General features: G+C 37.4%; 1 protein-coding gene and 1 long non-coding RNA gene across 11 annotated transcripts in view; one reads left to right on the forward strand and one right to left on the reverse strand.

The window, feature by feature from the left end:
• The window catches only part of TTC17 (tetratricopeptide repeat domain 17), a 122,093-nt gene that overhangs the window by 18,298 nt on the left and 79,683 nt on the right, over positions 1–24,112 (forward strand). For 8 of the 10 annotated variants that reach the window (XR_003517510.2, XR_003517511.1, XM_027580156.2 and 5 more), the window contains 7 exons: positions 11,830–11,919; positions 16,505–16,674; positions 17,328–17,439; positions 17,683–17,814; positions 22,537–22,646; positions 23,236–23,380; positions 23,835–23,974. Coding sequence is in view for 8 of the 10 variants with exons in the window: in XM_027580156.2 (XP_027435957.1) it covers positions 11,830–11,919; positions 16,505–16,674; positions 17,328–17,439; positions 17,683–17,814; positions 22,537–22,646; positions 23,236–23,380; positions 23,835–23,974 (899 nt within the window). In the remaining 2 variants the exon portion in view is untranslated. Of the gene's footprint in view, positions 1–11,829; positions 11,920–13,399; positions 13,464–14,912; positions 15,749–16,504; positions 16,675–17,327; positions 17,440–17,682; positions 17,815–22,536; positions 22,647–23,235; positions 23,381–23,834; positions 23,975–24,112 lie in introns of those variants that run through there. The other 2 variants (XM_027580161.2, XM_027580158.2) reach the window with 2 other exon arrangements.
• Positions 11,831–17,374, reverse strand: LOC113914708. Its single transcript, XR_003517512.1, has 3 exons — positions 17,290–17,374; positions 14,203–14,270; positions 11,831–11,972 (listed from the first exon to the last, which is right to left on the reverse strand). It is a non-coding gene; the product is annotated as an uncharacterized LOC113914708 (long non-coding RNA).

A 24,112-nucleotide genomic window follows, 5' to 3' on the forward strand; every position in this document is an offset into this window, starting at 1 on the left:
AAACAGAAGTTCTAGATTACAGTCTCTTTAGTGCCAACCGACCGCTTGGTTGATAACCCTTCTCGGAGATAATCACCATGACCAAGGGAAAGGAATTCACTGACTAGGGCTTCCCATGTGGGGAAGGATGCTTCCAGCCAAGCGAGGCAGGTGTTTTTGCCCCAAGAAGGGAATTGCAGATACGAGATAGCAAACACTAGAAATACCTACTAAGTGGGATCACTTAAAGTAGAGGTAAAATCTTCATTGCTTTGAAGATTTTTATTTATGTTTTCCATCATACTGTCTCAGTAAATAATCCAAAATTCTGAATAAAAGATTTAAAATATTCCATCCCTAGTTTCTAATTAAAGGGAATTTTTTAAAAACGGGTACGGTGTAGTATAAGATTTCAATAATGCTGCTCTCGTGTACTCGTTTGAATACCATCAAAAAGTAAGAGGTACGAATGTTCAGCATATGTGAAGAATAAGTTGCATATGAGAGCTGGAATTAATATTATAATGGAAATGATCAATTTCCTGTCATAAAGGACCAGTGGAAAGTGATGGACTCGCTCATGCCTTTGTAGAACTCAAAAATGTTTATACCCTTAGACTGGTTATTTTAAGTTTAAAGTATTCACCCTTTATTTGATTTGGCAGTGAATGAATTATCCTTATATAGTGACTTTTCCCTGTTACCATGTGAATTTACTGAATTCATAGAGGTAGGGCTCCAGATTAGAAATGTAGGTGTTAATGATAGAGACAGCAGCAAATTTTGAAATATATGAAAATGAACTTGATATGAGTAAGATATTTACTGCTGTTCTATATAATTGGACACATGCACTTACATAATGTATTCAGAGAAAGATGAAATTGAATTGAGAACTCTTAGAGAATGAATCATTCTATATAATACAATTCCATATAGCTAATTTCCAAATATTCGGTCAGCTTTTCCCTGCAGTATGAACTTTGCTCTAAAATATATTTCATGGGAGGCGGAGCAAGATGGCGGAGGAGTAGGAGACCTAGATTTTGTCTGGTCTCAGGAATTCAGCTGAATAGGGATCAAACCATTCTGAACACCTACGAACTCAACAGGAGATCGAACAGGAGAGTAGCAACAACTCTCTGAACAGAGAAGCGACCACTTACTGGAAGGTAGGACGTGCGGAGAAGTGAATCCGAGGCGATATTCGGGAGGATAAACGGCGGGGGAGGGGCCTCCGCCGGCCGCTTCTGGCAAGTGCTAGAGCCGCGGAGCACAAAATCGGACCTTTTAAAAGTTGGCTCGGCGGAGGGACGTCGCTGCAGTGGCTAAGCGGGGGGTGGAATCCTCCCGGGACAGTGTGGTCTCAGGACCCTTGGGGTCACAGAGAGACCGGGGGTGCCTGAGTGCGGCAGAGCTCCCAGGTGTCGGGGCGGGGAAGCCGGCTGCAGATACGGAGCAGAGTCGCGGGCTCTCAGCTCGGGGTTGCCATAAACTGTGATCTGCGGCCCAGTCGGGGCACGGCTCCCCCAGCAAGGACCCAACAAGCAGCAGATCCGGGGAGACTCCCCTTCCTTCCCGGGGAGGAGCGGTGCGGGAACGCACTGCAGGGATCTGCTGGGTTTGGAGACTCCGAGCGGGGTCGGGTGCCAGAGATAGCAACGCTCGATCACAGGCCGGGTGAGCATGGAGAGCGGCCGGAGACCGGGGACACGGGAGTGACTGCTTTTCTCTGGGGGCGCACTGAGGAGTGGGGCCCTGAGTTCTCGGCTCCTCCGGGCGGAGACTGGGAGGCCGCCATTTTCGCCCTGGTCCTCCAAAGCTGTGCCGAGAGCTTGCAGGGAACAAAAGCTCCTGAGAGCAAACTGGAGCAGCTTCCTTAGCCCGGACCGACAAGGGCGGGGCAATTCCGCCTCCGGCAAAGACATTTGGAAACCACAGCAACAGGCCCCTCCCCCAGAAGATCAACACAAACAGCCAGCAAGCCAAGACCAAGTTGATCGATCAAGGAGAATAGGAGAACTCCAGCGCTAGGGGAATACTGCACATAGATTCATGGCTTTTTTTTTTTTTTTTTTTTTTTTTTTACCATGATTCATTATTTCATCAAAGTTAATTTTTGTTGACTTTTTTTTATTTTTCTTTTTCCCTTTTTCAACCAACATCTTATAAATCCCTTTTTTTTAAAAAAAAAAACATTTTTTTTTTTCATTTTTAGAGTCATATTTTATCCCTTCATAGTAGTTATCCTTGTTTTTGGCATATATATATAAGTTGTTCTCTCTTTAAAATTTTGAGGTACAGTTTCTTCTAACAGATCAAAATATACCCTAAATCACTAGTGTATGGCTTTGTTCTAGTCTCCTGCCTGATCACATTCTCTCCCTTTTTCCTTTTTTTTTTTTTCCTTAAATCTTCTTTCTTTTTTCAAACAACTTATCTTACCAAGTCCTTTTATAAAATCTTTTATAATTTTCATCTTTACAGTCATCTTCCATCCCTTCATTGTATAAACCCTTATTTTGTACATATATGTCTTTCTTCCTTTAAAATTTTAGGAGGCACTTTTTTCTAACAGACCAAAATACGCCCAAAATCTAGTGTGTGGCACTGATCTATGCACTAGCCTGATCATATTTGATCATATTCTGCCTTTTTTGAATTGTTTTGTTTTTGTTTTTATCTTTTTTTTCTTTTTTTTTTCTTTTTCTCTTTCTTTTTTCTTTCTTTCCCTTTCTTTTCCCCTGGTTTCGGGTCTTTTCTGATTTGTATACAGTATATTTGCTGGGGACGTAGTAAACCTGTTAGCCTTTTGTTCTCTCATTCATCTATTCTCCTCTGGACAAAATGACAAGACGAAAGAAATCACCTCAGCAAAAAGAACAAGAGGTAGTACCGTCAGCCAGGGACCTACTCAATACGGACATTAGTACGATGTCGGACCTAGAGTTCAGAATCATGACTTTAAAGATACTAGCTGGGCTTGAAAAAAGCGTGGAAGTTATTAGAGAAACCCTTTCTGGAGAAATAAAAGAACTAAAATCTAACCAAATCGAAATCAAAAAGGCTATTGATGAGGTGCAATCAAAAATGGGGGCACTAAATGCTAGGATAAATGAGGCAGAAGAGAGAATCAGCGATATAGAAGACCAAATGATAGAAAATAAAGAGGCTGAGAAAAAGAGAGAGAAACAACTACAGGATCACGAGGGCAGAATTCGAGAGATAAGTGATACGATAAGACGAAACAACATTAGAATAATTGGGATCCCAGAAGAAGAAGAGAGAGAGAGAGGGGCAGAAGGTATATTGGAGCAAATTATAGCAGAGAACTTCCCTAATGTGAGGAAGGAAACAGGCATTAAAATCCAGGAGGCACAGAGAACCCCTCTCAAAATCAATAAAAATAGGTCAACACCCCGACATCTAATAGTAAAACTTACGAGTCTCAGAGACAAAGAGAAAATCCTGAAAGCAGCTCGGGAGAAGAGATATGTAACCTACAATGGTAGAAACATTAGATTGGCAACAGACCTATCCACAGAGACCTGGCAGGCCAGAAAGGACTGGCAAGATATCTTCAGAGCACTAAACGAGAAAAATATGCAGCCAAGAATACTATATCCAGCTAGGCTATCATTGAAAATAGAAGGAGAGATCAAAAGCTTCCAGAACAAACAAAAACTAAAAGAATTTGCAAACACGAAACCAGCCCTCCAAGAAATATTGAGAGGGGTCCTCTAAGCAAAGAGAGAACCTAAAAGCAGCAAAGAGCAGAAACGAACACAGACAACAGACAGTTAACAGTCACCTTACAGGTAATACAATGGCAGTAAATTCATACCTTTCAATAGTTACCCTGAATGTAAATGGGCTAAATGCCCCAATCAAAAGACACAGGCTATCAGATTGGATTAAAAAACAAGACCCGTCAATATGCTGTCTGCAAGAGACTCATTTTACACCCAAAGACACCCCCAGATTGAAAGTGAGGGGGTGGAAAACCATTTACCATGCTAATGGACACCAAAAGAAAGCTGGGGTGGCAATCCTTATATCAGACAAACTAGATTTTAAAACAAAGACTGTAATAAGAGATGAGGAAGGACACTATATCCTACTTAAAGGGTCTATCCAACAAGAAGATCTAACAATTGTAAATATCTATGCCCCGAACATGGGAGCAGCCAATTATATAAGCCAATTAATAACAAAAGCAAAGAAACACATTGACAACAATACAATAATAGTGGGGGATTTTAACACCCCCCTGACTGAAATGGACAGATCATCTAAGCAAAAGATCAACAAGGAAATAAAGATATTAAATGACACACTGGACCAAATGGACTTCACAGACATATTCAGAACATTCCATCCCAAAGCAACGGAATACACATTCTTCTCTAGTGCCCATGGAACATTCTCCAGAATTGATCACATCCTAGGTCACAAATCAGGTCTCAATCGGTACCAAAAGATTGGGATCATTCCCTGCATATTTTCAGACCACAATGCTTTGAAACTAGAACTCAACCACAAGAGGAAAGTCGGAAAGAACTCAAATACATGGAGGCTAAAGAGCATCCTACTAAAGAATGAATGGGTCAACCAAGAAATTAAAGAAGAATTAAAAAAATTCATGGAAACCAATGAAAATGAAAACACAACTGTTCAAAATCTTTGGGATACAGCAAAGGCAGTCCTGAGAGGAAAGTATATAGCAATACAAGCCTTTCTCAAGAAACAAGAAAGGTCTCAAATACACAACCTAACCCTACATCTAAAGGAGCTGGAGAAAGAACAGCAAAGAAAGCCTAAACCCAGCAGGAGAAGAGAAATCATAAAGATCAGAGCAGAAATCAATGAACTAGAAACCAAAAGAACAGTAGAACAGATCAACGAAACTAGGAGCTGGTTCTTTGAAAGAATTAACAAGATTGATAAACCCCTGGCCAGACTGATCAAAAAGAAAAGAGAAATGACCCAAATCAACAAAATCATGAATGAAAGAGGAGAGATCACAAGCAACACCAAAGAAATACAAACAATTATAAGAACATATTATGAGCAACTCTATGCCAGCAAATTAGATAACCTGGAAGAAATGGGTGCATTCCTAGAGATGTATCAACTACCAAAATTGAACCAGGAAGAAATAGAAAACCTGAACAGACCTATAACCACTACGGAAATTGAAACAGTCATCAAAAATCTCCCAAGAAACAAAAGCCCAGGGCCAGATGGCTTCCCAGGGGAATTCTATCAGACATTTCAAGAAGAATTAATACCTATTCTCCTGAAACTGTTCCAAAAAATAGAAATGGAAGGGAAACTTCCAAACTCATTTTATGAGGCCAGCATTACCTTGATCCCAAAACCAGACAAAGACCCCATCAAAAAAGAGAATTACAGACCAATATCCTTGATGAACATGGATGCAAAAATTCTCACCAAAATACTAGCCAATAGGATCCAACAGTACATTAAAAGGATTATTCACCACGATCAAGTGGGATTTATTCCTGGGCTGCAAGGCTGGTTCAACATCCGCAAATCAATCAACGTGATACAATACATTAACAAAAGAAAGAACAAGAATCATATGATCCTCTCAATAGATGCAGAAAAAGCATTTGACAAAGTACAACATCCTTTCTTGATCAAAACTCTTCAGAGTATAGGGATAGAGGGTACATACCTCAATATCATAAAAGCCATCTACGAAAAACCTACAGCGAATATCATTCTCAATGGGGAAAGGCTGAGAGCTTTTCCCCTAAGGTCAGGAACGCGACAGGGATGTCCACTCTCACCACTGCTATTCAACATAGTATTAGAAGTCCTAGCCACAGCAATCAGACAACAAAAAGAAATCAAAGGCATCCAAATCGGCAAAGAGGAAGTCAAACTCTCACTCTTTGCAGATGATATGATACTGTATGTGGAAAACCCAAAAGACTCCACCCCAAAACTGCTAGAACTCATACAGGAATTCAGTAAAGTAGCAGGATATAAAATCAATGCATAGAAATCAGTGGCATTCCTATACACCAACAACAAGACAGAAGAGAGACAAATCAAGGAGTCTATCCCATTTACAATTGCACCCAAAACCATTAGATACCTAGGAATAAATCTAACCAAAGAGGCAAAGGATCTGTACTCAGAAAACTATAAAATACTCAGGAAAGAAATTGAAGAAGACACAAAGAAATGGAAAAACGTTCCATGCTCATGGATTGGGAGAATCAACATTGTGAAGATGTCAATGCTACCTAGAGCAATCTACACATTCAATGCAATCCCCATCAAAATACCATCCACTTTTTTCAAAGAAATGGAACAAATAATCCTAAAATTTGTATGGAACCAGAAGAGACCCAGAATAGCCAGAGGAATACTGAAAAAGAAAAGCAAAGCTGGTGGCATCACAATTCCGGACTTCCAGCTCTATTACAAAGCTGTCATCATCAAGACAGTATGGTACTGGCACAAAAACAGACACATAGATCAATGGAACAGAATTGAGAGCCCAGAAATGGACCCTCAACTCTATGGTCAACTTATTTTTGACAAAGCAGGAAAGAATGTCCAATGGCAAAAAGACAGTCTCTTCAACAAATGGTGTTGGGAAAATTGGACAGCCACATGCAGAAGAATGAAACTGGACCATTTCCTTACACCACACACAAAAATAGACTCCAAATGGTTGAAAGACTTAAACGTGAGACAGGAGTCCATCCAAATCCTAAAGGAGAACACAGGTAGCAACCTTTTCGACCTTAGCCGCAGCAACTTCTTCCTAGAAACATCGCCAAAGGCACGGGAAGCCAGGGCAAAAATGAACTATTGGGATTTCATCAAGATAAAAAGCTTCTGCACAGCAAAAGAAACAGTCCACAAAACCAAAAGACAACAGAATGGGAGAAAATATTTGCAAATGACATATCAGATAAAGGGCTAGTATCCAAAATCTATAAAGAACTTATCAAACTCAACACTCAAAGAACAAATAATCCAATCAAGAAATGGGCAGAAGACATGAACAGACATTTCTCCAAAGAAGACATCCAAATGGCCAACAGGCACATGAAAAAGTGCTCAACATCGCTTGGCATCAGGGAAATCCAAATCAAAACCTCAATGAGATACCACCTCACACCCGTCAGAATGGCTAAAATTAACAAGTCAGGGAACGACAGATGTTGGCGGGGATGTGGAGAAAGGGGAACCCTCCTACACTGTTGGTGGGAATGCAAGCTGGTGCAACCCCTCTGGAAAACAGTATGGAGGTTCCTCAAACAGTTGAAATTAGAGCTACCGTTCGATCCAGCAATTGCACTACTGGGTATTTACCACAAAGATACAAATGTAGGGACCCGAAGGGGTACATGTACCCCAATGTTTATAGCAGCAATGTCCACCATAGCCAAACTGTGGAAAGAGCCAAGATGCCCATCGACAGATGAATGGATAAAGAAGAAGTGGTATATATACACAATGGAATATTATGCAGCCATCAAAAGGAATGAGATCTTGCCATTTGCAACGACGTGGATGGAACTGGAGGGTGTTATGCTGAGTGAAATAAGTCAATCAGAGAAAGACATGTATCACATGACCTCACTGATATGAGGAATTCTTAATCTCAGGAAAGAAACTGAGTGTTACTGGAGTGGTTGGGGGTGGGAGGGATGGGGTGGCTGGATGATAGATATTGGGGAGGGTATGTGCTACGGTGAGCGCTGTGAATTGTGCAAGACTGTTGAATCACAGATCTGTACTTCTGAAACAAATAATGCAACATATTTTAAGAAAAAAGAAAAAGAAGAAGATAACAGGAGAGGAAGAAAAGGGGAGTATGTCAGAGGGGGAGACGAACCATGAGAGATGATGGACTCTGAAAAACAAACTGAGGGTTCTAGAGGGGAGGGGGGTAGGGGGATGGGTTAGCCTGGTGATGGGTATTGAGGAGGGCACGTTCTGCATGGAGCACTGGGTGTTATGAACAAACAATGAATCATGGAACACTGCACCAAAAACTAATGATGTAATATATGGTGATTAACATAACAATAAAAAATTAAAAAAAAAAAAAAAAAAAAAGAAGACCTTGACTGGGGACAGAATATGCAGAAGAGGAATTTTATCTTACAACTGATCATACTTCATTGTGTGAGATAAAACACTCGAACCACTGGAGATCCAACTTGTGATCGGATTCTGTGACTTCTTTAATTGCTGCATTGAACAGCTTTGTGTGATTGACTTGTCCAAGAACTTTTGAATTTTTATATCTTATACTGATGTATAAAGTTTCACCTTTTAAAATAAAACCGTTTCAAAGTAAAAAAAATAAAAAATAAAAAAAAAAATAAATAAAATATATTTCATACTTTTTCACCATCTTAAGTAGAACAAATTGAAAATAATTCCTTTTTCTTTATGATTCAGGTCATTACAAGTATCATTTATTATGCTGTGAAGTAACAGACGTTTGTAGGATTGCTTGTCCCTTGTGAAAAAGCCACAAGGTGCTTTGAGGTCTTATGTGTATGTCATGTCCTTTTTAACCTACCACTCTAATTCCTGTCACTTTTTGCTCCTGGGCTGATAGCAGCCTCTTCTAAATGCTAAAGATTTTGAAGGCATTCACATTGTGTATAAAATTGGAGTACATAGGCTTCAAATATTGACATAGTGGGCCTGGTTTATAGAGGTTTAATAAACCTTCATTGGCTGAATGTATGTTGTAGTCTTTACAGGCATACTCTTTTTTGTAACCTAAGGAGGGGAGGTATTCAAAAGGAGAGAAATTCAAGCCGATTGGCATTGCCAAAGATAATTATAAAATCTTAACTTTTAAGAACTTGAGGTTACCTCAATAAAAATACATGTCAGGCTATAAATCTGCAACCAACCTTTGTCTGGCAAAGATCCATGCCATTTGCTGCCATGTCTAAAAGAGAAGCACAGCTGTCTGTGGGCTCGCTTCCTTCCTTCTGCTAATAATTTTACCTTTATGCCTCCTCTAGCTCTTATATCTTTGTTGAACTTAAAGCTTCAAGGAAATGAAAAGTACTTCCTCACAATTGAATGTTGGCCAATCCCATGCTATTCAAATATGAGAAAGTCCTGATTAGCTAGTATCCTTTTACTCTAAAACTAAGAGTGTGCTTTCAGTATTTCTTCAGTGTAAATCTTCATTTATCTCATTCTTTCATTCCTCTTGCAGTTCTCCAAATATCAGGTGAACAGATTGTTTAGGTATTTTGGAATTAGACTGTCATACTCCCTCATTCCTCCCCCATCTCGTTTTTTGTTTTGTTTTGTTTTTCCCCTAAAAACCTCATTTAAAAATCCTTATAGAGTCTTGTACTAAATAGCTACCTCTTGAAGTTCTGGACAAAGTAGCAAAGTAAGCCGACTTTCTTTGGCCTCCTTATGAAAAGTTCTTTTGCAGTCTGGCCACTGGCTGTAGCTTTTACATTTTCTTCTATAAAAATTATGGTGTGCTGTAATTTATTACATTGTTGTAAAAAAGATCATTGGGCTTTGGAGTTAACTCAGTCCATATTCAATCCATTATAGTAGCTTTCCCTACCCTACATGCCTTTGACTGTTGGGCATATGTTCAAATACTATGAAAAGAGAAAATTTTCTGTTTCTTACTGAGATAAACCCAGCATTTTGCTTGTAGGCTTTTGCTAGCTTTGATTGTTTGGTAGAGGAGAGTTACAGCTCAGGCGGTCAAGTACTATAGGCCTTGCTATTGTATTTTTAGTACCTTTTAAATTCAGAGTCCAGTTTTGATACAGATTCCAATATAGTGGGAAGGCCAGGGGGAGCAGTGGAGGGATCTCATCTTAAAAGCAAGACCATGGGCGATGATAATTATCCACAACTGTACAGTAATAATTATGTAGTTCAGATAATTGCAGTGAAAGTATGGAAGTTACTCTAGACTAGCATCTCTTTTTCCTCTGGTGTCTCTGAGATGAGTTTTATCTGTAGTCACTTAACATTGTCCAATTTAATGTATATTATTAAAGCAACTGTCCAACTTTATTTCATGTTGTTATTATTTCCTCTCTTTAAAATCTTCTTTTTAATAGACTCTTTTATCACCAAGATCTATGCAAGCCTAATTTCTGCACTTAAAAGGCTAGCTCTAGGGGCACCTGAGTGGCTCAGATGGTTAAGCCAGGTCATGATCTCAGGGTCATAAGATTGAGCCCTGGGTAGGGCTCTGTGCTCAGCATGGAGTCCACTGGAGATTCTCTCTCTCCCTCTGCCCCTCCCCCAACTCACCCACACATGCTCACTCTTTCTTTCTCTCTCAAAAAAAAAACAAATAAAATCTTAAAAAAAAGCTAGCCCTTAATTTGATTAATTGAGTTGATACCAGTTTCTTAGAGGTTCCAAAAAATAGTTTTTCCTCAAAGTGGAACTTCCTGAAGGGCTGGTATATAATTTGACAGCTCCAGTCTAGCACCATGGGATAGCAGAAACTTTATCTCATCCCTTAGGTACCAAGGCCACTGTCAGAGTTTTCTGAAATTCAGAAACCATGTGTGTATGTGCACATGTGTGTTGTTTTTTCTTTATTATAAATATATTATGTCTACATTATAAACAGTTTAAAAATATACCAGTATATAGACGTGAGTGTGCCTCTCTCCTTAATCCCGCTTCCCAAAAGAAACCACTATAAAGTTACTTAGTTTTGTGCATATAGAGACATGTATATATCTATATCTATAAATATACATATGTAATTTCTTAAACAAAATATCATAGTATACTTATTATTCTTTATTTTTAGTTAATTATACATTGTGAACATCCTTTCATGACAGTAGATCTAGTCTTTCTATATCCCATTTTAGACAGGGATTTCCCTCTTCCCTTATTTTTTATTTTTAGTATGTTCCACACCCAGTTGAGCCCAATGCAGGGCTCGAACTCATGACCCTGAGATAATGACCCTGAGCTGAGAATAAAAGTCAGGAGAAGCTTAACCAACTGAGCCACCCAAGCGCCCCTCCCTATTCCCTTATTGATGGACTTAGGTTGTGTTTAATTTTTTTTGCAGCTAAAAGGGTTGTAGTAAGCGTCTTTGTGTTTATTTTTGCCTACTTGTTTAACAATGTCTGTAGGATAGTTTCCTAGAGTTAATATTGCCATATCAAAAGGTATGCACTTTTAACATTTTGATACATGCTGTCAAATGACCCTTTAGGCAACAAGAACAAATTTATAAGCCTGCTACTAGCATATGAGGGTTCATTTTTCCTACATCTTCAACAACATAGTCACCCGTTTATGATCCAGAGAACATGAGTTGTAAATAATAAATCTCAAGATTATTTTATATTAACTTTGATTTATGGCTTCCACAAATAGCCTTCAAAAGTAGGTGCTTTTAGTATTTTCCTTTTATCACTCTAAACCTGTTCAGATATGGAATGTTCTGTCAAGACAAGACAATTCCTTTTTTATTATTACAGGTGTGAATTATCTTTTTAAGGAATTTACTTTATCATTTGTTGCCAAATACTTCTCTTCTTGAATATTTCTTATATGACTGACCAAGTTAGAATGTTAGCTTCAAAAGCTTACTCTTTAATGTTGGAATTGAAGGGGCAGCTATTGAACATGTCATTCTCTTTGCTGAAATTTATGTGCGATCGCTTTTGAAATACCCCTTGAGTTTTACTGAGCACCTAACACTGATTATAATGGTGGTTGAACAGTAATTTAAAGCATATTAAAGGAAACTTCACGAATCCAAACAAGTGTTGATGAAATCTGAGCTTTGTTTATTGCTTGCTTGCTTGCTTGCAGGTGGATTCACCAATGAACTTGAAGCATCCCCATGACTTAGTCATATTAATGAGACAAGAAACAACAGTTAACTACCTCAAAGAATTGGAGGTGAGGCAATGGGAATGTGATATGCAGGTGAAACTTGTTGCATTTCACAGGAGCTGTTATATTCAAAGAAAAATGAAAGCGCATTATTTCTTAAGCCCTATTCTTCTCAGTTTCATATATACTTTTAATCACATTTTTAAAAGTAACATTTAATTGGAATGACATTTGAGCAATAGTAAGAGAAACGGACTACCCTGGGTTTTGCCTGATTCTTGACTGACTATATCCTCGAACAGGGATTCCATGTATAAGTTTCTCCATCAAGTATGAAAAGGAATAATCTCTCTGCATATGTTTAGAAGGAGAGTTTGGGTAAAATACAAAAAGGAAGAATGGTTTCAATACTCTGTAAAAGAATGTATTTTTTTATTAATTCCCGAGCAGGGTCTTGTTATTGTGTGTTTTTTTATGATGAGGTGAAAGCATTAATCACTTTGCACTTTGAAATCTTGAAATCTATTCATACTAATAAAGTGTGACCTTTTTGTTTCTATCATTGATTTCCATAAACTGATTTTGCTTAATAACAAACAATATCAGTTATCTGAAAAAGTAGGAGTAAGACAATAGGTATATTTATACTGCTTCATGCTTGGAAGCTTTATCTGTTTTTATTTAACCACAGTGTTCAAAAAAATGCAGTGGTGCAGAAAATAGTTTTTATTTTCAGATGCATATACATATTGTATATGTTTATTGCCATTCTTGTTTTAAGAGGCAGTATTATGTAATATAAAGAGACTTAAATAAGAGTATATGAAAGGGGAAAATGCCATTCACCATGTCAATGAAAACGAAAATGAAAAGTGTTGATTCCATCAGGTTTTGATTAAGGTAGTGGGGACTCTGGTGTAAAGGTACAGGCTGCAGATATGTATTTGTTAGACATTGAAATACAGACTTAAAGCCATGAAACTAAATAATACCATTTATCTACAAAGTAGTGACAACCAGATGGACTTCTTAAAGTATCAGAAGACAGTGGAGGAGTAGCCTCAGAGTGCTAAGGGAAAATCAATCAAACTAGAATTTTATGTTCTTATAAGCCATCATTCAAGAGTGAGGGCAAAACAAAGATGTTTTCTGACAAAGAGTTTACTTACTGCAAACTCTCACTTTTAAGAAAAATCAAAGATGTACTTCTACAAGAAGAAAAGTAAACCCAGTAGATATGCATAGGATGTATAATGATGAGTGAAAATACTGATGAAGAAGTTGCTAAACTTACTTATTTTTTGCACTTTGAAAGGTAAAGCTAGGTAATTGGGATGAAGCATGTTCAGTGATTAGTTAAAGCCTGTTAGACTCTTCTGTCATGTTTAGGAGAAGGTAAAACTAACTGAATAAATTAAAATCCTGTTGGAAAATTTATGGACAAACATACTAAAAATTTAAGAGTATTGCTACCTTTCAAGTAGTATTTTCAGTATAATTGATTTCCTTTGTCATTCTCTCTCTTTTTTTTTTATGTATTTAAAAGACGACTCTGAGAAAGGGGTCTACAGGTTTCATTAGACTGCCAAAGAAGTCTATGACACGAAAGAGTTAAGAACCCCTGGATCCTGCTATCAATATTCAGGAAATACAGAGGACAAAGAAAGGGACGCATTAAATGAACCTAGGAGATGCAATCAGCAAAATCCTATAGAGTGGCAGACTCTGCAGAACAAATGACACAACTTGTTTAACAAATAAATTACAAGGATTAGAACTATAGATTACATTTCTGTTATTCTAGTGCTTGCCCTTACCTTATTACTTTGTTAAGTTTTTCATCAGTAAATATTTTATTTATGACATTAGGGTAGGGAAGGATTCCTCAAATAACGTAGAAGTCACAATTAAGAAAACAACTGATAGTTTTGACCATCTTAAGACTAAAAGTTTCTCTTTAGCAAGTGACACCATGAACAAAATTAAAACATAAGCTTTAAGCCAGGAGAAGATATTTGCAGTACCTATAACTGATAAAGAATGAGTTTACAGAATCACTCTTCATAAATATCTACAAATCAATAAAAAAAAGGGGGGAAAATAGGCAGACTTGGAAGGTCAAGTTACAAAATATCTCATAAACATATGAAAATATGTTCAGTCACATTAATGATTGCATTAGTTAAGATGGCTACATTTTGTAGTGGATGACAGCTTTTGCATTGGCAACAAACAGTCCCAAAAATCTCAGTGCTGTTTCATGGAGGAAGGTGGAGGCTCAAGGAAGAGTAACCAAACATAGAAGACTGTTTAAAGTTTCTACTTAGAAGTGACATCATTTCTACTCACATTCCATCATCTAGATCAAGTCACATGGGCAAGCCTGACGTCATAGGGCAGTATATAGTATAGCCTATCTACGGGAAAAGAGGAGGGAATGAGTAAGTGGAAACATCACTTAGTAACATCCCAGTAATCTTCATGGCTTAAAACAATAAGGTCATATTAATTGTCACTCTGGTTCAAATGCCAGAACCCAGGCTGACAGAACAGCCACTGTCAGGCATATTGCCATTCTCAGTATCTGAGGGAAAAGAAAGAGCGCAGTAAAGCATACACTGGCTCTAAAAAATGTTTCCCTTCAGAGGATTCAGTGGCACATCTCATGTTACATTTGTCAAAGTAAGTCATACTGGCCACATCTGAGTTAAGCAGAACAGTGATGTGTTGACTCCTTTGTAAGGAGTTGCAGCAGATTCATGAATAGTAATACAGTCTACCCCAATAATCATAACATTTAATGCCCATCAAATTGACATAAACTAAAAATGTGATGTTGGTAAGTTTGTGGGGATATGGGTATTATGATAATCTGTTGGTAGAATCCTAGTGGTTATAACAACTTTAAAAAACAGATTGACAGTGTCTAAATCAGAAAATGTGCATCCCATATGTCCCCTGCACCCCATATTTTTACCCCTTCTGGGTCTTTTATACATGTGCACAAGGAGGCTTTTATAAGAATATCACAGCATTTTTAATAGCAAAAAGATAAAAAAGAAGCAACCTAAAGGTTTATAGAAAAATGGATAAATACATTTTTATTCATCTGTTAAAATGAAAAATTTAGAGCTGTACTGATCACTGTAGATAAATACTAAAAACATAATAAGGTTAAAAAATAAGTTGTAGAATGATATAGGATGATACTGTTTACATAAAGTTTTTAAGCTTGGAAAGCAATGCTAGATGTTGATTTGGGACATATATATGGATATATATGCACATATATGCATATATATAAAATATTTTAAGAGAATAAGAATAATATAGTAATATTTTGTAAAGATATACACAGAAGTGATACATCAAACAAATTCAGGATAGTGGTAACTTTGGGAAGGGAGAGAGGGATTTTGAAGGCAGTAAAGAAAGGTTTCAACTACCTTATTTTTCCTTTTTAAAAAATCTGAAATGAGTATGGCAAATGTTATCATATGATAGATGTGGGTGGGTGGTGGAAACTTAGGTTTTTATGTAATTCCTCTATATGTTTGAAGAAACAAAATTGTGAGTAGCAGGAATTCACCTGGAATACAGGGCATTAGGGGAAATTATTCCAGTCCACAGTATCAACATGCTGGATGTCTTTTTTTTTTTTTAAGATTTTATTTATTGACAGAGAGACACATAGTAAGAGAGGGAACACAAGCAGGGGGAGTGGGAGAGGGAGAAGCAGGCTTCCTGCAGAGCAGGGAGCCCAATGCGGGGCTTGATCCCAGGACACTGGGATCATGACCTGGCCTGAAGGCAGACGCTTAACGACTGAGCCACCCAGGCGCCCAACATGCTGGATGTCTTGAAGGACTGAAATATGATGTGTGGACAATTCAAGGTAGTTTTAATTGCTGAGCCATTCTATTCCAGGGAAGTTAAGTTGATAGATGCAGTTTATAGGTAGTCAGAGATCCTATTATGAAGGTATTCAGCTGCCATTATCATAAATGTCATATACTGTTACTTTCTGTATATGGACACTTGTTTAGAGAAGCTTATTTATATCAACTAAGTAACTCCCCCTTATCCACAGTTTTGCATTCTGTGGTTTCAGTAACCCATGGGTCACCTGTGGTCCAGAAGCAGATAATCCTTCTGATCTATCGTCAGAAGGTCAATAATGGTCTAACACTATGTCACAATGCCTACGTCATGCACTTCATTTCATCTTATCATGTAGGCATTTTATTATATCACATTATCACAAGAAGGATAAGTAAAGTATACTAAGATATTTTGAGAGAGAGAGACCCCATTCTTTTATTTACATAACTTTTATTACAGTATAGTGTTGTAATTGTTCTATTTTATAATTAGTTATTGTTAATCTCTTACTGTGCTTAATTTATAAATTAAACTTCATTATAGGTATATATGTATAGGGAAAAATGCAATATATATAGGATTTGGTACTATCCGTGGTTTCGGGCATCCACTGGGAGTCTTGGAAGATGCCCTTACAGATAAGGGGGGACTACTTTGTTCAGAATCCTTGTCTTCCTTCATATAGAGGATTTTAAATTCTCCTTTCTCTTACGTGGTATTTAGACAGATATTAGAAAAATCCATTGTGTTCTCATTGTCTTCTTAACAGAAGCAATTAGTTGCTCAAAAAATTCATATAGAAGAGAATGAGGACAGAGATACAGGACTGGAACAGAGACATAATAAAGAAGATCCAGACTGCATCAAAGCCAAAGTGCCCTTAGGGGACCTGGATCTGTATGATGGCACATACATAACTTTGGAAAGCAAAGACATCAGGTAAAGAAATTCTCTTTCCAGAAATAAAATTAACGTTTTCTTGAATAGACCTTTCTCAAGTCAATAAGAAATTATTTATCTAATGAGGATAAGCTTCAATCACAGATGAGTTTATCGAAATTTGAAAGTTCAAAATACACTACACGTAGAATTCTTAAATATCAATTAAAAATACTTAATACCACAGAAGATTGAACAATTTATAGTAAAAGAAATACAAATGGCCAATAAACATGTGGAAAACCTCTCTCTCAGTAATGATCAAATAAGTACAAAATAAACCATTTAGATAGTTTTCACCTATCAAATGGGGAAAAATATTTAAAAATCAGTAACTGGTAAAAATGTGGAGAGGCTGTCAACAGAAGTGTAAATTGGTTTAACATTTCTGGGAAGAATATTAAAAAAACTTTTAAAAAGCTCATAATCGTAACGTTCTTTGGTCTACCTACTGTTTTCTGTCTCTTGATTTATCTCGTTTAAGTTAAACTCCTAAAATATTGCCTCCCAACAGTTGCTGCGTGAAAAGGGTTGAATGATGACTAATACTGATTGTAAAGATGAGATGCTATGAGAATATAGTTCAGTTAGGGAAAAATTAAGACATTTTTTTACCTTTCATTCATTTATTGCTCCCGGCTTCTTGATTTTAGCCCTGAAGATTATATAGACACAGAATCTCCTGTCCCTCCAGACCCTGAGCAACCTGATTGTACCAAAATTCTAGAACTTCCATATAGTATACATGCTTTTCAACACCTGCGAGTAAGTAGAGAGATTTGGGATTTTTTTTTTTTTACATTTTTTTCTGTAATTTAGTCTCTTATAAATATTTTTTCTTCTCCCCTTCTAAACAGCTTTATAATTTTACAAACATATCCTATTTCTTAAAACTCCTTTAAAATAAGTGCTATAAGATACTGAGTTACTTGTGACCTTTTGTCTTGTGATCTCTTTTTTCTGTGTATGTGGTTTTGTTTTTTTCAATTTTTTTCTTCTTCTCTTCAGGGTGTACAAGAGAGAGTTAATCTTTCTGCACCTCTATTACCTAAAGAAGATCCAGTCTTCACATATTTATCTAAACGACTAGGAAGAAGTATAGATGACATAGGTCACCTCATTCATGAAGGCCTGCAGAAGGTAAGTCATCAGTGATTGAAAGAGCCGGAGACTCTGTGCACAGAAGGTCTTTTTTTCTCAGAAAATAACCCGTCTAGATTGTTTTTGTCTAGAGGATGATTTTAAATATGATTACATTAATGTAAACTATGTAGTTCAAAGCTAGGGAGAAACATTGGTAGTCTAGTCCTCTTTACCAGGAAGGGATGCCAAAAGTTTTATTTAAACTAATTCATGAAGGGCGCCTGGGTGGCTCACTTGTTAAGTGTCTGCCTTCGGCTCAGGTCATGATCCCAGAGTCCTGGGATCGAGTCCCACATCAGGCTCCCTGCTCTGCCGGAAGCCTGCTTCTCCCTCTCCCACTCCCCCTGCTTGTGTTCCCTCTCTCGCTGTGTCTCTCTCTGTCAAATGAATAAATAAAAAAATCTTTAAAAAATAAAAAAATAAACTAATTCATGAAAAAGGAAATTATAAGCCAAGATAAGCAGCAGGGCTTATAGGCTAGATTATATATTTTGAATGTGAAAGAAAATTTAACATTAGTGTCTTTGAAATATCTACCCAATACATAGATCGTCACTGTTCTCTGGACAAGAAAAGAACCACCACTAACAATAAAGTCTTCTTAAAATTTTCTTTTAAGGTACCATCTACTTTGAAAAGCATGAAATAGGGAATTGTGTAATAGGACCCAAGAAGTTAAATATATCATTCTGCATAACATGTGGGAATTTAGAAAACAGTTTTGTTTTTTGTTTTTTTTTTTTACTCTTCTCTGTGCCTGAGTTGTATCATAAAATGCAGGCTAGTTTCTTTTCTAAGATATTTATTTACTTATTTATTTATTTGAAAGAGTGTGAGAGAGCAAGCAAGCACATGAGAGTGGGGGGAGGGGCGGAGGAAGAGGGGGAGAGAGAGACTCTCAAGCAGGCTCCGTGGAGCCTGATGCAGGGCTCAGTCCCACGACCCCGAGATCACAACCTGAGCCAAAACCAAGAGCAGAAGGCTTAACCGACTGAGCCACCCAGGCACCCCAAAATGGAGGCTAGTTTTTAAGCAGTATTATAATGGTACTAAGTAAAATGTGAAAGGGCAACATTTATATAGAGTTTATTCGATACATTTCAGATGTGAAAGGGCAACATTTATATAGAGTTTATTCAAATACATCATATATATACACGTGTGTGTGTGTGTGTGTGTGTGTGTGTGTGTGTGTGTGTGTGTGTGTATGATTTTGTAGTTAAGTTACTGTCTTCATCTTGTTTTTATGAAGGTAATGTAAAACATTGCAGCCCCAGAACTTGATGAGTAATAAAAACTACCTAGGAAAACTGGCCTAGGATTTAAAATATCCTTCAAAGGATGGTTAGTTGAAAGTAGATAATAGTGGTAAGTTGTCTATAGAAAATTAAAATAGAGGGTAATTGTGTGGCTACTTTAGATTGAACAGTTGGGATCATCCTCTCTGGAAAGGTGAAATTTAAGCCAATATCTGAATGAGAAGAAGGAACCAACTGTCTGAGATCAAGGAAGAGCATTCTAAGCCAAGGCAAAGGCTCTGAAGCCGTTAATGAGCTCAGTAGTGTAGTAGTCTGCTCAGGCTGCCATCATAAAATACCACAGACTGGGTGGCTGAAACAACAGAAACTTCTTTCTTGTAATTGTGGTGGTCGGGGAGTCCAGGATAAGGTGCTGGCTGATTCAGTTCCTGCAGAGGACTTTCTTCCTGCCTTGCAGATGACCACCCTCTCACTGTGTCCTCACATGTCCCCTTCTCTGTACGTGTGGAGGGAGAGATCTGGTATGTCTTCCTCTTCTTATGAGGGAACTGGCCCTATTGGATTAGGGCCCTACTCTTAGGACCTCATTTAACCCTTATCATCTCTTCCCAGGCCCTGTCTTCACATACAGTCACACTGGGTTAGGGCTTCCACATAGGAATGGGGGGGCGCAGGGAGAGACACAAAGATTCAATCTGTAACAGGTGAAGGTCAATAAGGTGGAGCCTGGTGAGCAAAGGAGAGGTCGATAGGGAATGCAGCCAGAGAAGTAGCCCAGGGCCGTTCTAAGTAGGCTTCTGAAAGCTAGGGTGAAGACTCTGGGTGCCGAGATGAGTGCTGGGAAGCTAGAGCAGAGGAATGATATAATTTAGTTAATATTTTTTAAAATATACTCTTAAACTTAGTTGGAGAAATGACCGAAGGGACTCAAACTGAAAACAGAGAGATCAGTTCTAATGGTTAGTATTGGAAATGGAAGAACTTAAACCATTTCAGGAAACGTTTAGAAGTTTAGAAGCTGATGAGTTAGATGTAGGGTATGAGGGGAAAAGAGGAATTGAGGCTAATTCCTGAAGTTTTGGCATGAGCAACTTGAAGAAGGAGCAGGGTTGGGGTGGAGGAAGAGAAGATAGAGTCTGTTTTGGTCACATTAAATTTGAAATACCTGGATGAGACTTGAGCTCCAGGAGGGGTCAGAGCTGGCTATATAGATAGAGGATAATTAAGTAGGGAGTGTTGGTAGCCATGGGACTAGATGAGGTCATCTGGAGGAAGGTGAAGTTTGAGACGAGGCTACTCTGAGTCCTTGGTCCTCCCACGGTTAGCTGTCAAGCAAAGGGGGAGAGGCCAGCAGAAGAGATCCAAAAGGGTATCCAGAAGAATGTGGTCTCCTAAGAGCCAAGGGAAAAAAGTGTTCAAGAAAAGGAGAAAGTATTGATAGTGACATTCAAACATTTATAGATTTGTGGGGGGAATTTTATGAGAAATCTAACAGAAAAAGTTCTTTAAAGATATTTTTCCCTTACTTCCAATATACTATGATGTACAGAGTATTCTACTTATCACAGTGTTTTCACTTGTTCATGTAGAATTTGTAATAGATTTTTTGGTCCCAATTCACAATGTAAAGTCTGAATATAAGAGATAAAAATCAAAGCATTTGTTGATTTGAAAAAAAAACTTTCTCAAAGGGCTGTCAAAACAGACTGAAACCCAGGTTATAAGTCAGTTCTGAAAGAATGTGGCACATATCCCTTAACCACCTACACAAGTGTTAGACCCTCATTTGCATCACCTGCAAATCCTATACATTCCTTGAAAAGAATACTTAAGGCTGATTAATGCAGAATTATACTTAGTTTTAATCTTAAAAATAACTATTTTTGAAGAAAACAATTTCTCCTCGTGGAAAAAATTCAGACTATATTAAAAAATGTATAAAAGAGGAAGTAAAAAAACACTCAGAGATAATTACTGTCTTACAATATAGTCTTTTGTATTTTTATTCTTACACATCTTTATAGTTAAAACTTAGTTATTCTAAAGATAAATTTTTTTTTTTTTTTTTTTTTTTTTTAAGAGAGAGAGAACCAGTGAGAACATGGGGGCTGTGGTGGGCAGGGAGAGGGATTGAGAGCTTCTTTAAGCAGGCTCCGAACTCTGAGCCTGATGCAGGGCTTGATCTCATTTCCCTAAGATCATGACCTCAGCCGAAATCAAGAGTTGGTCGCTTAACCCACTGAGCCACCCAGGCACCCCCTAAGATAAAATTTTAATAGTGGAATTTCGAGCGTCCAAGGGTAATCATATTTTAAGGCTTTTTACATAAATGTTGTAAAACTGTCCCCCAGAAATACTGTATTCACCTAACATTTCTACAGTTAATATCTGAAGTTAATATACAGTGTAGCCAACAGTGAGTGTTGGTATTCTTTTTAATCTTTGCAAATTTGTAAAAGGAAAATTTGTATCTTTTTTATTTATATTCTTTGTTAAGTTTTACATTATTTTCCTGCTAATTGGCCATTGTTTTGTACTTTTGAATTGTCTGTTCATGTTTTTGGCCCGTATTCTCTCGTATTTTGTCTTGTATTCTTGTCTTTCTTTTTAGAGCTCTTTATGTATTAAAGATAATAAACAATGAGTGTCATATATATTTTTCCCAGTTTGTCTTAAACTTTGACTTTTTTTTTAACTTTATATGACTTTTTTTGCCATGCTGAATTTGAAATTTCTCTGCATGGGCTTAAACTATTTACATTGAGTTTTTGTCATGGTCCAGTTCAGTGTTTTGACCTCTGTGTGGTTGAAATTTAGTATATGTTACAAGATGAAAAAAATCCAAGCCACAGAAGGAGCAAACCTATTTGAATTTCTGTTTAACTTCACTAAATAATAGACTTATTACTCTATACTAAAGACTGTTTTTAGCAGTGAAGGTTTGTATTGTGAACACAGATGAAAGAAGAACAAATAAAAATTCATCGTTTCCAAAAGGATAAACCTGTCTTTTGCTTATGTATGTACCTCCATTCAGATATTTAAATAAATAGGAAACTGTTAATTTCAGGAATTTCATGTTAGAACAACTGGCATTTCTAAGTAGTTTAGGTCCTAACTTGTAAAGTCCTGAAATAGGAACTAACAAGTTTTTGGGCCACTTGGTGGGCTTTTCAGCTTGATTTCCGAACTCTTGGAACAAGAGCTTGGAGTTGAATGGTCCCTCTGTGGAGGTGACACCTGAAGGCACTTAACTTGCTCAACTGGTGATCATGCGGCTCTTTTGACAGGTGTAGTTTATTGGTACCTTGTCCCCTGCTTATTCATTGGTGTAATGTCTTATTCTTCAGCTTAAATTTCAGAAGAGACTGAATAGTGAAGGTGCTCATTTTGAACATTCTAAGTCGAAGAAAGTATGTTGAGTTGTGTTTGATTGTCATCTTATTTGTTTAATCTCTAGAATTCTTCCTCATGGGTACTGTATAACATGGCTTCATTTTATTGGAGAATAAAGAATGAGCCATATCAAGTAGTGGAATGTGCCATGCGAGCACTTCACTTCTCTTCCAGGTAAGATTTCTCCCTTTCTGGACTTCCTGATTCTCCACATATTTCAGGACTGGTAAAGAAGCAGTACGTAAGAAAACAATATGAGGAAGCATTGTGTTGTACTTACACTCTCCTCTACTCCTGTTCAAAGAATTTAGTCCCATCACAAAAATATGACAGAAGTCAAAGAGTTCACAGTTGTTAATAGCACAAAATTCTTCTGATTTCTATTAAGGAAAAAATATATAATGTAGACACCCTCTGATTCACTTGAAACTTGACTATACGGACCTTGCCTGGAGGAATTAGCATAAATTAAATTGTTCTCAAAGCAAATAATGAGCCCTAAATACATTTTAAAATCATAAAATGTCTGCCCGACCTTATTTCTGTGCAAAATTTGTAGCTGTCAGATTGAATAAGCATCATCAGTTATATAAAAATGTAACAGTATGATTTTCTTAAATTATTTTCTCCATCAGTACACTCAAAGTTATTTTCCTAAGTTCAATAACTTCGAATGTAATTTTCCTTTATCAAGTAGTTATATGGAATCATGGAGCACACACTTCTCTCCTAACACCTAATTGCTCCTCTCCTTCTCTTTTAGGCACAATAAAGACATTGCCCTGGTCAACTTGGCAAATGTTCTGCACAGAGCGCACTTCTCTGCAGATGCTGCTGTTGTGGTCCACGCAGCTCTGGATGACAGTGACTTCTTCACCAGCTATTACACTTTGGGAAATATATATGCAGTAAATACAACTTTTTGTTTTCATGAGCAAACCAGTTGCTGTTTTCTTTTTTAAAAAATTTATTTTCAACTAAAAAATACCTTTTTCCCTTTCCTCTTTTGGTCTGAACAAGGAAAAGGGAATGGAAATTAAGAAGTTAGGGGGAAAATAAGTCAACACAATAATGTATCCTAATAGTCCTAGCCTCTTGACAAAAAAGAAAAATTAATAGGAATCATAAATTCCTGCAGAGTATGCTTCTGGAGATAGCAATATTTTCTAGGTAAGCCGTCTTACAGCATATCTTATGTTGTCACTGATCAAAAATAATGTTCATAATAATGTTCACTACAGAGTGAGATACAAGTGTGATCTCATAAGTCATTAGGGGGTTTGGACAGATCCACCCACGCTGTGGCTAATGTTTTTCCTCCTCTGTGTGTGTATATGTGTGTGTTTGTTTTTGTCTCTTCAGATGCTGGGGGAGTATAACCACTCAGTGCTCTGTTACGACCATGCTTTGCAGGCCAAACCTGGGTTTGAGCAAGCTATAAAGAGGAAGCATGCTGTCCTTTGTCAGCAAAAACTCGAGCAGAAATTGGAAGCCCAACATAGGTAATTGGGTGAGAAAATTTCACTGAAGCCCTAGCACTGTAGAATCTTAGATTAGACCTGTGTAGGGTGATGTCAGTGTTAATTTGTTCTTTAGAATTAAAAACACCTCTTCACGACTGCTTGTCCTATCCCTTTTCC

The sequence above is a fragment of the Zalophus californianus genome, chromosome 11 (genome assembly GCF_009762305.2).
Source record: "Zalophus californianus isolate mZalCal1 chromosome 11, mZalCal1.pri.v2, whole genome shotgun sequence".
Lineage (NCBI taxonomy): Eukaryota > Metazoa > Chordata > Mammalia > Carnivora > Otariidae > Zalophus > Zalophus californianus.